Here is an 18,894-nt window from a genome sequence, read left to right on the forward strand (position 1 = left end):
ACAACTGTACAGAAATCCTGACAGCTTGTTTAAAAGGCACAGTTTCTGAATACGGGCTGTGTGTATCTCACCATGGATTGAGAGTTTTAATACGTTTACAGTATTTATATAGCACTTAAACCTGCTTTATAATAAAAAAGACATGAAAATCTCTACTTTTTACAATATGTGACCTTTAATAATTAAACAGACTCAACGTCAATATTAATCTCTGGCATGTGTGAGACAAGCTTAGTGAAGTGCACTTTTTTCAAGTCCCCTTTGACACCAGTGAAGTGCATTAGACAAAAAATATAGCCTATGCTTTTAAATTATGTAGGCAGCTTCCCCAATTGCCTGTAAGATTTGTAATAGATAATGAAAAAAAGCTGTTAACCTTTCGACGTCTGCATCGGCATGTGAATTTGCTATTCCATCCCTGGCAGCAAACCACAGAAGACCTTTCTGGCCTTCTCAATTGACATGACACCTGTCAGTCATGTATTTGATATGCCGACCCCCGTACCGCTGCTGGCTAACCTTTAAAGTCCACCCGCTAGCTGTACATTGTAGATGCAGCGTCAAACGGCGTCCCTCACAGCTCCACTTAATAAGGCTGTGCTTTCAAAGAGTAGCCCACGAGGGAGAAATGCTGATTAGTGTGGCGGGAGGGTATAAAAGCCAATTCTCCAACAGGAAATGATGATGAAACAACCTGCACCCCAAGCTCTGATTCGCCCCATAATTATTTAAGACACATCTTCAGTTCAAAGTGTTACCTTTGAGATGAAAAATACTCTGAGTCAGAAAAGGTAGCAAAGCTCTTGGCTTATATTTGTGTGATTTTCTGGGCTTTGCTAAAGCTCCACTAGATGTGAGTGGAATCTATGTTGTTGAGATGTAGTGCAGGACTCAGTAGTTCTACTTTATACATTATCAGTAGCTTTCCCAAAACACATAAATAGTGTGCTGTGCCAACAAATTCAAATAAGCCTATTTCATTTCAGACAGAATTTATGATGCTGCATTTCATTTCGCAGCCTAAATAGAGGTCTGGAGTATTTTAGCACTTATAAGACTCTTTTTTTATCCCCTATTGCCTTCAGTGGAACTGCATTATCAACTGATTCACCTCTTTCTGCCCGTAATACTCCAAAGCAGAACACAGTGATGGATCGCATAAGAGGTGAATGTGCAGAGTGGAGAAATGAGGTGGTGGTTCCATGGTGTCACACTCGGAGACAAGGCCTTGTGTGACATCCTGTGATAATAAGAGCAGGTTGTGCGGCGAGAAGGGAATGCAGCGCACAGTAAAGACAGCGATGGGCGGGAAAAGGTCGACACTCTGCGAACGGTAATTGGGGAGTAATGAATATAATTTGCAGCTGTAAGAGGCATGTGGCTCACATTAGCAATCATATGTCTCTCCTCTATACTTGGACACTTTTGTCAGCACAGATTCATAGGCATAAACACAGATGCAGCCATACATCCTCATGTAATGCAATACAAGCTGTTGACATAACACTACTCGGGTGCACTTTTCAACAAAACATGTAATATTATATGCTTTACAAAGGTACAGTAATATTTTGTTTTAGCCTTGCGGTTATTTTGTCCACCCTCTACATTCAATGATTGACGATTGTGCTGCACAGTCAGACCACAGTGTTTATGGGGGAGGAATAAGAGGCAGTGGAAAAGGAGAATGAGCACAGAATGGGAAGGGGAGAAGTAAAGAATAAGAAGATGGATGGAACAATAATGAATGGGGAAGACAGAGAGGGAAGGGCAAAGACAGAAAGACAAAAGAAGGTACAGAACAGCCGGAAGAGAGGGAAGGAGAATGAGTGACAAAAAGGGAAGATATGACTGAGGGAGGAAGCACAGTACATCTCCTGAGATTTAATAGCAGCATCCTGCCCTCGCTATAGATCCCGCTGCCTACGTCTCAATGAGGCACCATCTGTCAGACGCTCGTTACATCCAACCACTTCTCCCTCACACTCCAACCCTGCTTAAAGACGCTACGCAGAGGAGGGAAAGAGGAGACTATGGAGGAGTTGACTTTCAAATAAGGATGGATGGGTCAAAGTGAAGCAAGACTGACAGGAGAAGTGTCGGAGCTCCTGCGCGGCTGACACATACAGTATGAACTCTAATCAGCAGTTAGATGCCGGTTCCCGCCGGTGCACGTTTTCGCCTTTGCCCTCTTCTACTGGCCCACACGGCAGTTGCTGTGGAGATTTAAAGTCTCCAAGCCCAACATCTACTTGGAGCGGCTTCAGTAACTTTGAAAAAATACGACACACTCAGGAATCTAACTGTCCTGGCACTTGCAAAGCCTCAGAGGTGAAATCGCACCTGCGCCAAGCTAATTTGAATCAAGCAATCCTGCAAATTCCTGAGTTGTTTGTAACCATTTTTGATGAATAATTTCCCCCCGCTAGGTCTGCTGGCCAAGTCTCAAAACAATCATTCCTGCCCTGATTAATGGCTTGCTCTAAGCACTGATGCATGCCAACCAAGATGGTGGGGCTTCATGATGGGAGAATTATATGAGGATTTGTGACTGACTGGAGGCTTTGAAGCAGAGAGGATAAATCAACTGAGCATCAAAGGTTACTCCGAGTCTATTCTGATATTACGTCAGTAGGGATTTCCCTACAGGGATTGGCTGCAGGGTTTCACTTAAGGGAGGGTGTGATGATGTTTCACTGACTTAAGTGATTGTAGCGACTGATGGCAGGTCTTGAAGAAGTAAAAGGGTTAAAACAGCTCTGATGCTGTCCATGTTTTTTGTATGTGGATCTTAGGCATAGATGGAGTGAGATCGACAGAGACACTGCACCACAGCCCTCTTGGGTCTGAGCCATTTTTCCCCTATTACTGGTGCCTCAACTGCTACTAAATATGTATACATTCAGTACTGTAAGGCTCACACAAGTATTTTATATCTTTTATTTCAGCACAGTATGGGCTATTTGAATATGTATGCTGCAGTGATATTACATATTATAAAAAGTTATAAGACCAAGAAGCCAATATCTTTACGTAGCTCAATAGAGTGCTGCAGGAATGAGTCCTAAAACTTAGATATGAGTTAGCGTTTTTGCACTTCCGGTTCCCTTGTCTCAAAGTCAATGAGTTTTTTTGAATGGGTTTTATAATTATTATAATAATTTATATCCCACTCGTGGATTTTCAAGCTTTTACGTATCTTAAAAAAGGTGGTTGCAAACAAATGGCTAAATGAGACTACTAAACGTCATCACACTGTACACTATTCCCCCTTTCGCTTTTTTTTCTAACTTCCGTGTTGGCCTACAAAAATACAATATCCCTGCAGCACTCTATCCGCTTCAGATCACTATCTTGACACATAATTTACTTGATGAAGATTGCCACCGTGTTGCAGTAGATTTCTAAATGCTCAGGACACAGCAGAGATCTCCAATCACATTTATAAATTGTCAATATGCCATTTTGCAACCATCACTGGTGCAGTGCTTTGCACACGGTTCACCACCTAACAACACAGCTTGTGATTGGAGAGGAGAGAGTCAACATGTCTGCCAACGGTCTCATTCACTAAAACGTTAAAGAGTTGTTTGTATAGTCGGCTTTAGATAAATAAGTACATAAAACATGGATAACCAAGCCCCTGATGGATTATAAGAACAATTGATGCCTCGTTATAATGGCACAGTGGTGCGCTGTAGGGTAGTTTTTAAAGTAAGTCGCAACATACAGTACAATCGTTCCAGAGATATTATTAAAAGTATGAAGTGACTGCTTTTGCGATAGTAGACAACTGACACGACCCCAGAGGTCTCTTCTCTATCCAAGCTGGCCCAACTTCCTGTTGATAACAGCTTTGTTTAAAATCACCGTTAATGAAAGGAGACAATTTATCACCCTCGATGTTTCACCCTCATCATTCTTCTCTCTAAATGCTCCATTAAATCTGCAGGAAAGGAGATTTCACAAAACAAGCTTCAAACACTTTGCACCTGCCTTTTCAAATCACAATAATTAATGTCAACTGTTTGCCACAGCTGTCAACACCAATTTACAAAGGCCTAACAAAGATTTTACCTGTTGATGGTTAATTAACACAACACACGTGCTGACGTAGCCAAACACACATGCACAGATTCATCCACGTTGAATGTGTCATGTTTCTGTGATTCCACATAATGTAACAGCTTACTTGCTTCGTGTTAAAGTGTTAATTGACAGCCGGAGGATTTAGCTTTAGTTTCCTTTTTTTGGTTAAATATGAAAAGGTGGAAGGTGAATTCTAAGGAGTTGCACCAGGTATTTCAATGAATGCTTTGTTCTGCTAAGCTCGGTCCTAGGGGATAAACTTAGACCTTACCGGAAATACATTTAACCTGCTGCGCAGAGAATATCTGGGGCAAGAAACTGCTTTGAGGGCTATAAAGGAATGACCTGACTTTGATTTAGTATGCAGCTTTAGCTTTGCTTCTATCCCATAGCTTACATTTCCTCTCGCTCTCTTTTCTTGGTGTCTCTTTCTTCTGGGGCGCGTCTTTTCTTTCTCTGGCTGTCTGATTGGCAATCTCTCCGTCTCCCTGTCTCTCTGTCTGTTGTGCCCCCTGCCACATACATATAGACAACAAAGACAAAGAACTCAGCGGCTCTTGCCCACCAGGTCGGAGTGAAGCAGATTTTGATCAAACAGCCGGTGCGCCAGTCTCGCCTTTAGACTTTATTGATTGCTGAAACAAGTTGTTTGACAAGTTCGGTGAAAAGATTTCAGATTCTCTCTGTATAGCAGGAAGAGTATATTTGCTGCAATACACACAGGAATCCACATGCATGCATGCACACCTTGATGATACACTTTGTTGCCAAGTAATTATGAGGATGAAAGGTGAGGACAGGGCAATGAGATGTAGGCATAAGGTTGAAGAGGGTGGAGGGCAGAACACGACAAAAGCGCTACAAGGAGGAAATGGAGAAGAAAAAAGTTGCTTTGTTAAGGGGTGAGAGGTGTCAGAGAGGCAAAAAAAAAAGGAGAGAAAAGACGAGGTGAGATGAGGAGAACTGGGTATTGATGGGCATAGCGGGTGGTGGGGCTGTTCTGTCAGTCTTGGCACATCGTTCCTCTCATTACAGTTTCACTCCCTGGCTTTAGCCTGCTCTTTGGTCCTCCCCCACGGCTAGCCCTGGAGCAGGGATTCATCCAGCCCAGCCCTCCTGTCAACACAAGCCCAGCTCAGCAGCTCTGGCCCAAGCATCTGTCAGCCCACACAGTCCCCTGTCAGCCGTAGCCTATTGGCCAGTCCATATTGGCACAGCACAGCGGGGTAGAAAAAGGCTATAATATAGCACAGCAGCGCATCCATCAACAAAGCTCATGGCAACACAGCGCAGGACAGCCACCGAGGCATCCATCACCAGCAGAACCCGTGTAAACCCAGCCCACGGTCTCTGAAGGGACTGATAAACAACAACGCCACTTTGTAAAACTAAGTAAAAAGAAAACAAGGTGCATTTAACAAGGCTTTTTTATTTACAAGCCTCATCAAATATTTGCTAGCATTTACAAGCTTTTTTTTTTACATTAACGGAGACTATGTATTCTGCAGAGGATTATGGGTTTGGAGAGGATTCTGCAGAGATGGAGATGCTGTTGTGATTAAAAAGACTTTTTTGCCAAATATTCAAATAAATAAAGTCACGCTGGCTAAATAACACAGCTGAGATACTACATCATTGTGAGGGCTGCGGGCAGTTAATGGGATGGATTTTCATTACAAGTCGTTCAACCGTGGCTCGCTATTGCAATCAAATCGAGTTCCCTGAAAGCGACTTGTTGAATGTGCCTGGGTTCAGGCCAGCCGGGGACAGCCGAGCTCTTGTTTCTCATTCTGGTCCAGCGGAACCCCGGCACAGCCCGAGAAGCCCGGCCCTGCCTAGACACACCTTGACAGCTACTCTGCAAGAAGAAAGCGAGAGCTACAGGCAGAACAACTGCTCTGACAAGTAGATAGGAAGTTCTCTGCTTTCCGGGCAGTCTCTCATTAGTGAGAACAGGAAATAGCTACTACTGAGCATGCTCTACTCTCTGCACCAAGGGTTGTCCGGACCCTCTGGAGGTTTCAGCAGTTCGAGGGAAAATGGACAAAGCGGAGGGCAAGAGGTACCAGAGAAGGCCGAGTAGTGCAGATCAATGAGTAGTTCCTTTGATTTCTATTTCATGCTGTCCACTTCTACCCACGAGTGTTGAGCGAGAGATGAGAGGGGAGAAGAAACTTGTAGAGAGGAGCAGGGATAACCAGGAAGAGAGGCAGATGGGGTGAGAAAACGAAGATAGCGAGAGGAAGGGAAGTGGAGGAGTGGCGAGGCAGAGGTGCGAAGAGATGGAAGGAGATAAGGGAACGGGAGTGTTTGGAGCGGCCGAATATGGCACTGATTGAAGTCTGAGTGTGGTGGCATGTACAGCACCATGTGTGGTGTATCTATTTATCTATTTCTTTGACCCATATGGAGCAGCATATGGTGACCGCTAACTGAAAGGAGGTAATACAATTAGGAACATTTGGATGATTAATAGTCCCAGTCACCTGTATTTATCCAAGAGCTCACATGATGCTTTGGAGGAGCCACACTCGCAGTATGTGTGCAACTCACAATTAATACTGCTAGTCGCAGTTACACAGAGGGTCTAATTGGGTACAACCTGCTACACTACAAATATTTCCTCTTTCATTTCACTATATTTCCTCATTCCTTCATCACCTGGAAACTGATTTTTGCCGAGAGATCTTGACAGCTGCCACAGGATAGCTGGAAATCATAGAAAGGCTGTTATGATATTCCCTTCAAAGTACCTATGGCAGAAGATAAACTATAGGAGAGCTCTTTCAACAAAATAACATGCATTAAAGTAGTGATGGAGATCATGTCGTCAATGCTTATTTTATAGTTTTGGACATATTGGAATGGTGTGGTTCTGTCGGTCATTGGTCCAGACTGACACATCTCAACAACTACTGGATGGATTGCCATGAAATGTGTTACAGACATTCATGGTCCCCATACGGTTATCTCCTGACTTTTCATCCAGCGCCACCTGCAGGTCAAAGTCCGGTGAAATATGTATACACCTATTAGATGGATTGGTACATTTTGTACAGACATTCATGGTCCCCAGAGGATGAATCCCTATGACTAAAGTGATCCCCTGACTTTTTCCTCTAGAGCCACCCTTAGGTTGATGTCTGAGCAACTGTTGGATGGATTGTCATGAAATTTGGTTCAGACATTCATGATGCCATTCCCATCAGCCACAGCTTTGTAGCAAATGTTAGCATGCAGTAGTGCCTTAAACTTGCATTCTTTCTAACATCCAGCAGGGGGCGACTCCTCTGGTTGCAGAAAGAAGTCTGATTGTATAGAAGTCTATGAGAAAATGACCCTACTTCTCACTTGATTTATTACCTCAGTAAACATTGTAAACATGAGTTTATGGTCTCAATCGCTAGTTTCAAGTCTTCTTCAATACAGCATGATGTTCATTTAGTAAATTATGATCCCATTTAGAGTCAAATAGACCATAAAGCAGGGGATGCTTTAGGGAGTGGCTACCTTGTGATTGACAATGACTAATGACTAAGTGGGTAAAGGCACATAATAGAACAGCTAGAACTGTCTGCTAACACGCTAAACTAAGATGTTTATCATGTTAAACATTATACTTTCAAAACAAACTGTAAGCATGTTAGCATTGTCATTGTGAGGATGTTATTATGTTGACATTTACAGTATCTCAAAGCAGCAGACTCCATCAAATGTTTTGAAGCTTCACCAGGAGGCAAACACATGAAAGGCACATTCCCCTCCTGCTGCTTCATAATGATACTGTATGTATGCAAACTGTCACATAATACTGCTTCTGTGTGCACAGTTACATTTTATATTATGATAACGATTCTTGTACCGTTGAATATTTATACAGGAGAGACAGCGTATTAGATTAAAGTACACAATCTCTTAATGACCAGCTGTGGAAAATGTCATATATAATCTTCACAGCTGTTTCTATCGACTTTATTGCCGTAATTATTTTTTAGAAAGTTTGGTTTATTTTCCATTTTCCTGTGCTGAATTATATTACAATGGCTGCTCCTTTCAATTGCCCACTTTCCACACAAGTTTCATCTTATCTCAAATCTACTTGAGGAGTTTAAAATCTGCAACATTTACATATTAATTGCATGATGAATCTCATTACAACTCGCTGAGTTACAAATCGGAAGTCTCTGAACTGTGTCTCTAGCGATCAAAAAGCATCAGTCAGGCTGCATTTACCCTCGACATAGCAGAAAGCAACAGCTTGCCTCATCAGTCTTTTGTTGGACAATAGTCTCAGTTCACTCTGTAAATAGTAATAAAAGTGTCAGTGAGTGTTTGGTGGCAATTTCAGCCAGCAGATTTTTGTATGTTTAACTCAAACACAAGGACTTCTTTTCATTTCCTAGAAGTATAGTGCAGTTTTTCAAAATAAAAACTCCTAGAAGCAGTTTTTGCAGTCTTCTACATCAATCAAAATACTTGGTCTAGACCTTGAGAGGGGTACCTCTTTGTCCTCAGTAATTATTAATGGAGGAATATCTCTCTAGGATCAGTAGTAATAACAGATTTTCTTGGTTTCCACAAGAAAATCACAAGCTTATTATGACAAATCTGTAGATCATAGAGTCCATTCTTTGAACTATTACATTATTAAACTTCAAGGATGTATTGTTTGTCAAACCTGTTGCAAATCTGTAGTTTAATCCTGAACTTGATGAAATGTCTCTGCAGTAGACAGTTGTCTTACACAGTGCGAAAGGTACAAGATCACGATTCAGGTTCAGCAACAGCAGGCCGTTTAGTGCAATCTAAGTTTTTGAAAGAGATACTACTGAATGGTGTCGCCATTCTGTTCACGTCTTCCCGTTCTGGCTTTCACTTTCCTGCTTTTGTTTTTTCGCCTCCTCCCATTTACTTCATGGTGGGAGACGAGTGGTAATAAGGGGAGAGAGGAAGCGAGCTCAGTGAAAACAAACAAGATGCAGCCGTTCAGTCAGCCAGGCCAGTTTATTGCTTCACTGCAAACACTTAAAATCTGTTCAACCTGTCACTGCGCGTCTCTGTGTTTCACTAATTTAGAGCATTGTCACAGGAGTTGTTCAACGGTCAATCGCAGCATTAGAACCTTTACCCACAGACAGAAAGCAACTTATAATCACAAAGAATCTGACCATATCATTACATTTTGTGTATTAGTTTTCTCTTACAATAAAGTAAATGTGCATTGGATTTAAATGAAAGGGAAGGGAAAAGTACATCAGCATTTCTATACAGTATATTTTATGTAGCTACATGATAAATGAGCAGTTGTTGAACAAAGACAGGCACGTCACGTCTCAGTAGCTGATGTACTGTCGACCTCTTTTTCTCCCACATTGTTAAAAGACTGTACTGTATATAGTGTATGGTATGTTCTGCATCTGGCTGATTCAACGTTACACTGGAGCTACAGCACATATATAGTAGTATATCACAATTCTGTTTGTAGCATATTTATATGTATTTCCATTGAATTCTAAAGTATGTTTTTTGTATCTTTGACGGTTTTGACTAGAATATAAAGTTTATAAGTATATAAGTTTGAACACGTAACTTGCATGCATCGAGCATCATTCATGGATTATTTGCAGAGGTTAAAACTCGCAACGTATCCTCATACAACGGCTCGTATGATGTCTTACCAAAAATGATTCCTCATTTTCTCATACCCATGTCCAACAACATGTTAATTTCTGCTTGTTACATGCATACAGTCTTTTCAAAATAAACTTCCGTCTTCTTGGTAAGGTTTAAACAACAAAACTATTTGGTTAGGACTAGGAAACGGTATTTGGATCCACCCCGACCTCCTCCCTATGCATCGTTTTTTGCTCTTTTTACCTGCTGGTTCACGATCACATGGATTGGATACTAATTGATTTTGTGAGATATATACGAATTGCAGTGCATTACTTTTCACACGTATACCTACGAACGGTGTATGAGAACAGCTTGAAGCTCGAAATTCATAAAATGTATATGGATTTGATTTATGTGAGTTAGTCTACATTTTAGTATGCCAGATGTTTCCTCTGGATTCACAGACTCCATGCTTTTATAGTTTTTCAGTCGTTCATATACTGTAGCTCTCCATGATTATAGGAAAATTTGTCTTAATTAGCCTATATGAGTATGCTTTTGACTATTAATTAGGGCCCTGAGGATGTTTGCAACAAAACGGGATAAATCCGTTCACTTCAGAGTGAGGAAAGTAGAGGGGAGATGTCAAAGCCAGTCAATAAATACAGTGAGTTATCTGGGCTCCACACAAAGGGAAGGAACATCAACAGGGATTCAAGCTGCGAGCACAAGCCTTCAACAAATCTGACATCCAGCCCCCACTGGGTAACAGGCCGGGGTGACTGCTCCACCACTTTTGTGCATCACCCGGGGTCACCTGCCAAAGACAGCCTCACTCCACTGCCTCGCTAATCTACTCTCGTGTAGCCCAGCACACTCCAAAGCAGTGCGCGCAGCCAAAGCTCGGGGAGTCGCCGGGATTTGCATGTGAGGCGCATCCACTGTCGGCTCGCATTACGGCTGATATCCATTCTCATTGATTCCGACGTCTTCTCACATTTACATTTATTCATTAGGCAGACGCTCGGCTCGGCTCCCATCCCTCCCGTGCGAGACATCTTAGCTCGAGCTTACTTGGCGTAATGTTCTGACAGCGTGCAACACGGAGTAAACAAGAGGATACTGGTGTCCCTTCTCATCCGCAGGAATAGGCTCACTGTTAAAGGAGATGTATTTATCGGGTAGAGGAAGGGAGGCAGATTCAAAGAAGGAGAGACGAGGCTAAAGGGCGCCAATGAGTGGGAGGGAGAGAGCGCGTGAGGGATGAATTGAGGATGGAAAAGAGAAAGAGATGATCCTCAACTTTAGCTTTTATTTCAAGACTCGAGTGCTGAGTTGGTCGATTAGCTTAACTAACTGTGGAATGCTCTGGTTGGTCAGCAGTATCAAACACAGCACCACTAAACTGCGTTGCAATATACCCAGCTTGGCCCATTGTTTCGAGAAATGATTGTGCCTTTAAACCTTTACATAAAACGCCTCTTGAGTTTCATACAGCCCTCCTACTCTGTGGGATCGCATAATTGCTGTTATTTGTTTGTTTCCTATCTACAAAACTCCACATTTTCTTTCCCCGAATGAGATTACATATTATAAAATGAAAGACGTTACATGCCCTTTCTTTTCACGCCGTCTCGCACTGCGTCCCCTTATGATGAGAAACCCAGCCTTCTCCTTCTATTTCCTTCTCCTCACCACACTCACTCTTGTTGTGCCCGCAGGTGTTATGTGGATGACAAAGTATCCAAGGTGGCCTGGCTCAATCGATCCAACATCATCTTTGCCGGCCAGGACAAGTGGTCCCTGGACCCCAGAGTAGATCTGGTCACTAAAGGACAGCTGGAGTACAGCCTGCGCATACAAAAGGTAATACTGACCTAGAAACTGGACTGTTTTTAAAAAATTTGATGAATCATTAAGTGCGTTTGGATGACAGTTGCATTTAGAGATGGGAGAGGCGAACAGTTTGTTTTTGTTTCAAGGATTCTATTCATAAATCATCAAACATGACCTTAATAAACTGCATACTTTGACTTTTTAAGAGCCGGAGCTATGTTGTTTATCCGTTCATTTATCCATTTATTTATGCAGCTATTTTTCTGCTCCATTCTTAAATTTTGGTGTTTGACTTCCCGTGTGCTTTCCCAACCGTGAAGATATGAGAAAACAGTGATATTTTTACATAAAAAAACTCTCTGCTAGCATAACTTAATACTCAAAATAAATAATTTGACAAGTTGGGAAATACGCTGTGTGCACGCTAAATAGGAAGCTGGAGGGAGGAAAAGCTAAAAATGTATTCATATTTAAATGGGCAAATATGAGAGTGGTGTCAATCTTCTCATATAACCATCAGCAAGAGAGCGAATAAGAGTATTCTCACGAAATGTGGAACTATTCCTTGAATTTAAGTCCCACCAAAAATACCTCATGATACAACCTGTGGTACATACTGTAGTAACTGAGTACCCCTCCGCTCACTCTTCCCTTTCCAAACTGCGGTAACGTGAGCTGCCGAGTGCAATTCCCTGGTAACGCCGCTCACCTTGCTGAGAGGCCATCCTTATCATAATAACACTACTTTAGGAGCAACGGAAGTCAGACGGCGGGTGGCGGTACGACAGTTTTGCACTCTGCGGCTCACGTTACCGCAGTTTCACAAACATGTCGGAGAACTACAGTGGCCTTCAGGTCACGTAAAAACGTGATAGGCCCTCTTGGCGGTCTCCGTGAAGATCTCCCTATGAAGATACAAAGGGCTCATTCTACGCTAATAAAAAAATAGTTATGAATATTATATTCCATTTCTGCTAATAGATCCCCCGAAATCTTACACATTGTTTAAAAAAAAAAAAAGGTCTCAACATTGTATGCTGGGAATTCTGCTGAATATGCTGATCATGTTTCCTTAGGAACTTCATTTAATGAGTTGAGTGAACTCTCAGCAGTACATTCATTCAACTCATCATTTCAAGTCAAAAGACTTCAAGTTGTGAAGTTGAATTTTTTTAAGTTGAATTGACTTGAAATTCATAAAACATATGTATCTATGTTAAATTAATTATAAAAGATTATTTAATCCCACAAAATTCCTGTAATGGTTCATTTATGTGGCGAATTTCTTGGGGTAATAATTAAAATGAAAATGATAAATCTGTAAAAAGGTAACAAAGTAACATGAAGAAAGACATGCTGCTGATAGTTATATTGTGATAAGATATATTCAAACTATAACAACATTGTATTTTATTGTGCGTAGGTGGATGTGTATGACGAGGGGTCGTACACCTGCTCCATACAGACGAAGCAGCAGCCCAAGACCTCGCAGGTCTACCTCATTGTACAAGGTAAGCAGCACCTACACCTACACCCCAGCAGCGAAGGTAACCCCACCTATCCACGCCAGCTGGAAAGATATAAACTTGCAAATTAGCACATTATGCTAAACAGAAGCTACAACACATTTAAAATTATATTTCAAATGTCTCCAGAGTCAGAGGCATCATTGTCCAACAGCACACAGGCAGCATACATCAGCGTCACCACCACTCTATTATTAAATGTTAAAATGTGTCCCTCTAAGGTGTCTGCAAGGAAAATATATGAATATGTATTGTCAGGGAAAAAAAACGCTGTATGTCACAACGCCCGCCTACAGCAACAGAATTTCTTGTTCCAGTTCAAATGAATATTAAGTGCTCTTGAAAAGCCTTCAGCAGTAGTTTTCCATTTCAAAGAACAGGAAGTTATTTCTCCTGAATGGAGACAGCAGGAAAGTTGAGAGCTACAGAGAGAAGGTGCTGCAGGATTTGATCCAAGGATTGTTTTTATTTTTTCCTGCCAAAATGCCTCCCAAAAGTTATCTTTTGGGTTTTAAGGTTGTGGCTCCTGAGATAGAGGAGAATGCACTGCTATAACATCATCAAATTGTTGTACCTGAGAGGGCTGACAACAAGGTGTATGCACAGATGCACTGTCATGTTCAGTTCCCAGTCTTTTTTTGTTATTCTGCATGTTGTTTCCTGTGAAGTGAAATCTGCCGACTGTCATCCCAGACTAATTTATTCCACTCGCCTCACGCATTTGCAGATCTTTGGCATGGCAGATATGTAGCAATAGTCACGTGTAAAAAGAACGCTTAGAAGCCTGCTGAGTTGTGACTGATGATTTCTGTATTTCCAGCTCTTGGAGCAAAATCTATGTACGCATTTACAGATTTGTCTACACATTTACAGATTTATGTACACATTTACGGATTTGCCTACACATTTACAAATCTCAAAACACTTGCAAATCTGAATACCATTTGGAGATTTTTTCACACATTTACAGATCTGATTACGCACACACAGATTCTGAATAGACATTGAAGATTCCTGTACACATTCATAAACCTCAGTACGCATTTAGAGATTCTTTACACATTAAGAAATCTAATTACGCACACATGGATTGAGACACAGTTACACATCTCTTCACACACATTTGCAAAGTGTTTTGCTACAATAATGGCCTTTAGTATGTCTTTTCATATTGCCTTGTGTGCCTTTTATATCCTCTTTGTTGTTGTGCCATTTTCATATTTTATGAAAAGCACTTTGAATTCCCTTGTTTTTGAAGGGTGCTATACTCATAAATATGCCTTACTTTACTTGAGTGCAACCAATGTACAATAATTTAAACTAGTTTAGATTGACATTTTGGGAAATATGCTTGAGATGAGAAGATTGCTACCACTTTCATGCCTGTAAGGTTAATATATATCTGGAGGCAGCAGCTGCTTAGCTTGGCTAAGCTTAGCACAACTTGACACTTTATTTTTTGTATACAAATTAGTTACGTATTGTTAATTAGTGAGCGTCAGATTTGGTGGTAGGCGGTGTTACCTTCGGACCAAGCAGGGCTGTTTGCCCCTATTTCCAGTCTTTATGCTAAGCTAAGATAAACATAAGCATGTCTATGAGTGCACTATAGCCTTTATGCATATAAAATATATTACTGGAACTTCCTGGCTCATAATATCCTTTAATCCGTCACGTCATTTCAATGTCTTGTCCCTACTCCTTCCCGCTACACTTTGGAGATGCAGGCTTTTGACTGCTTTTTTTATTTATTTATTTATTTTTAAACTGTCAGAATACTTGGCCCCTTTGAGTTCTCCTCCGAAACATTTCTGAATTGCTAGTAAGCTCCTGGGACCATGAAAGAATAAGAGCAATAAAAACATTGAGCTGTGCATCAAGGCAGAAAAAAAACAGAGTTCATTATCCATCTAAATGCCACCGCCAAGTCTCTGTCGTCTCGTTCTCCAAAGTCACAGCTAGTTGACAGAAATTGCTCTTAACGTGTCTGAAACAGGCTGCCTGACAGATACGAGTGTAATACCGGAGTGCTCAAAATGGTCTCCTATATATAGTTTGTTTGTTTGTTTGTTTGCATGTGTTGGGGTCAGTGTTTGACAGTAGCCAGTAGGCAAAAAATTTAAGTTAAGTTAATTTGAAAAATTAAGCCAATGCAGAAGCTTTAAACTTGCATTGTTTCTAACAGCCAGCAGGGGGCGACTCCTCTGGTTGCAAAAACAAGTCTGATTGTATAGAAGTCTATGAGAAAATGGCCTACTTCTCACTTGATTTATTACCTCAGTAAACATTATAAACATGAGTTTATGGTCTTAATCGCTAGTTTCAAATCTTCTTCAATACAGCATGATGTTCATTGAGTAAATTATGATCCCATTTAGAGTAAATTAGACCATAAAGCAGGGGATGCTTTAGGGCGTGGCTACCTGTTGATTGACAGGTCACTACCACGGCGTTGTCCAGTCTGAGTGTTGTCGTGTCTTACAACTTTAATCCTTTCACAGTGTGTTTTCAGCTCATGAAAGTTAATTTCAACCTTTTTGTTTGCGTATAAATGTCTTATTCAGTGTTCGGTTGTACTTAGCTCCACCCTCTTGTGTCACTTCTGTTTGCAAAAGACCGAGATGGTGACGGCCAAATTGCCGAACTTGAGGCTTCAAAACGGCAGTCTACAAACCAATGAGGGACGTCACAGTGACTACGTCCATTTCTTATATACAGTCTATGGCAGTAGTGCATTACAGTAACGAGTAGTGTAAGGGACTACAATTTCCAAAACAGTAATTATATTACAGTTATTAATCCAAGTAACGCTGCTGATAGTTATATAACGAGTAATGTAACTAATTACTTTTGATACCAAGTAATAAGTAAAGTAATATTATAATTTTTAAAGGAGTAATAAGTAAAAAGTAACTTATTGCATTTCCTGAGTAACTTGCCCAACACTGGTGCGGGTGTATGTGTATTTATATGCTTTCAGATATGAATGCTTCAACTGTCTTCTGAAGAAATACTGACGCAAGACATGGAGTGCTGTAGCCTATACATTATGTACAGTGACAAACCAAATATTGCAGCTCAGTAATCCCACCATAGTTCACTGTTTCATCAATCAGAGTTTGTTTTTGTTTTAACTGCCCTTTCCATTTTATAACTACTCTCTGATGTGAGACCCGACCCCAGATAAATACTACACAGGCTGTCAGTGGAGGAAATGCACCACAATGTAATTCCACCGCACACAATAACCTTCTACAGAACTTCCCATCCAGCTATGAACTGGAGATATCATCCATTAATAGCATTTTTAAAGGTCAATATGTGAATTGATGCTCCCCTTTTTGGATCCATGGCAGCAAATTGCCTCTCCTTCCCAGAATCCATTGTGTCCGATTATTCAGCGCTTGATCATTGGAATGTCCTGCGTCGACTTCCAGAGTTTCTGTCGGCGGCCTCGTTTATCACGGCTAATGCGACAGCTATAGCCAAACATTGATTCTGTTGCTTTCTCTCCCTGCTACTTTGTCCTCTGCTCTGCCTCTCAAAGTCCCATTCAATTTTGCTACCATTGTTATGCTCATCTTTTGTTATTTACCCGCTCCGTGGGTGTAATCTTCTCCTTGAGGTTCCGTTCAGCATCTTTCATCTAAAATGCGGTGCAGTGCTGATAGCGTAGGTTTCTGGCAATTACCGTGAATGTGTTACCGTGCGCAAGTACTGTGAAGTTTTTATTTACTTTTAAATGGTGGTCAAACATTGAACACCGATGTGAGGAAACTACTGAATGCAGAACAAGAGTAGGAAGTAAAATCCTGCTTCATTAACAATCCACCACTCATTTAACTTCTGCTGTGGTCTTTCTTTCTACTCTGGATGTAGGTTTAAGTCTCTTTTTCTAGGGGGAGATAAGAATTTCTCTTAGTGTGTGGCTCCGCTATACCATCACATCGCAGCAAGCAACCAAAACCAACCCCTCCAAACCCAATCAACTCGGCAGGATAATAATTCACCCAGCCTTCATCTTTTAATGGGTATGAAAATGTTCCAAGCATCAAACATTGCCCCTGGTTACAGACCCAAGAGCGGGTTCACATAACCAAAGCTGACAATTTTCTGCTAGCAGGGACAGGGACGTAATTGGAAAACAAATGATCAGACAAAGTAAATTTGCGGTGGATGAAAAAGTGGCGAACTCGCGGGGCTCAGACGAGTGGTACCGAGCAGCAGGGTCACTGCACATGACAAGAATCCCAATATAATGGCAGGCTTTCAACACCAATCCAATTTGATTTTCAGGAAACACAGACATGGAAGTTTAGCCGATGGGCAAGCTGAGGCCAGTGTGATGGTTTTGAGGTTCGACTTTGATGTTTGCCAAGTGTATTAGTTAGTCAAGATATGTTTATGCGTGTTGAAAAGAATGTGTTTGCACACATACCTGCATACGTCTGTCAGTGAGTTTGGCTTTTTTCTGTGTTTTAATGCTAGTTATAGTAAGTTCAGACGATCGTTCGATTTCTGGTCACAGTTGGAGGTCATGAAAAATGTTCTTCTCTCTCTAAGTTTTTATTTTAATCAGTAAACCTATCCATTTCACTTTCCCCCTATAGAGATGTACTTTAGAATAATATGCACTTTACACACTTTGAACTCGAACCAAATATCACCCTATTAAAACTGCAACTGTGGCATATTGATGGGACTTTTTTAATAATCAAACATTCCACCATTTCATCGAGCTGGATGAAGTATACTCTGTAGACGATGCGTCTGACATCAATCCCAGTGAGGGGGAACAGTCTGTGCTTTCATGCTGATCTCCGCGGTGTTAAATCCTGTCTGGAGCCCATATAAACTGCTTAGCTGTCATTAATGATGTTCCACTCCTAAAGCACAGATGGCAGGAGTATATTTCTCCGACTGTAAAAGAAAAATATTTGACATATTAAAAAGTTTAATGGCTTATTCCTTTATAACTGTTGTCACACTGAATCAGCAAAAGCTTTCTTGGATCCATTTAATGTAACTTGGGGGTATCCAGTCATCTGCAATAAATGTAGATATCATTTTACATTTTTTCCCACATTTGTGTGTGTATTTTTTTTTAGCATTATTCCATCAGGCCAGTCACTTAAAAAACAAGTGCTTACTTACACGCATGGCCTAGCAATTGCTCAACGTTATGGGGTTAAACAACTAACATCATTACAGTGAACAGCAGGCAGTGAAACAAACTGAGATAGGAGAGTGACACAGTGGCGAGCAGGAAACGACACACTATGAAAGGGTAATCAAACAGCACAAATCATGTAAGAATAGACGGGATGCTTTGTGCTGAAAGGAGACTATTGCGTAAGTAAGAATGTCCTTTAAGATGGTTTATTAAGCTGCCCAAGGTTATTTGAATATTATAGCTCACATCCTAGCAATCAGTAGGTGTAATACAGATGCATCAGAAAAAGTGACAACATAAAATCAGATTTGTCATGTCTGTGATTGGTGAATAATGTACTGTATTGTGGTGAAGACAAAGATCCTCTCATAGAAATGATCCCTGGTGAATCAAACTCTGCATGCAATTTATTTTTCTTGTTCCTGAGGACAATTTCTGTCCTCCTTTGTCATGAAAAATTGAGGCAGAATTGAAAAAGATGAATGCAATGCAATTTTGTTCGTGGACTAATATGGCTACAGCTTTTAGGCCTTCATCATGAGGTAAAAAAAAGTGCATTGTATTCTGCCATTTATGGCATGTCAAATCCACTTTGGTCCAGACTGAAATATCTCAAAAGCTATTGGATAGATTGCCATGAATGTTTCTGCAGAA

At 41.0% G+C, this 18,894-nt stretch overlaps 1 protein-coding gene across 5 annotated transcripts in view; it reads left to right on the top strand.

Moving 5' to 3' along the window:
• Positions 1 to 18,894, top strand: part of LOC119491416 (limbic system associated membrane protein) — a 622,005-nt gene that overhangs the window by 541,622 nt on the left and 61,489 nt on the right. For all 5 annotated transcript variants that reach the window (XM_037775451.1, XM_037775452.1, XM_037775449.1 and 2 more), the window contains 2 exons: positions 11,427 to 11,571; positions 12,965 to 13,052. In XM_037775451.1, the coding sequence (XP_037631379.1) occupies positions 11,427 to 11,571; positions 12,965 to 13,052 (233 nt within the window). The remainder of the gene's footprint in view (positions 1 to 11,426; positions 11,572 to 12,964; positions 13,053 to 18,894) is intronic.

Source organism: Sebastes umbrosus, chromosome 7 (assembly GCF_015220745.1).
Source record: "Sebastes umbrosus isolate fSebUmb1 chromosome 7, fSebUmb1.pri, whole genome shotgun sequence".
In the NCBI taxonomy this organism is placed as follows: domain Eukaryota; kingdom Metazoa; phylum Chordata; class Actinopteri; order Perciformes; family Sebastidae; genus Sebastes; species Sebastes umbrosus.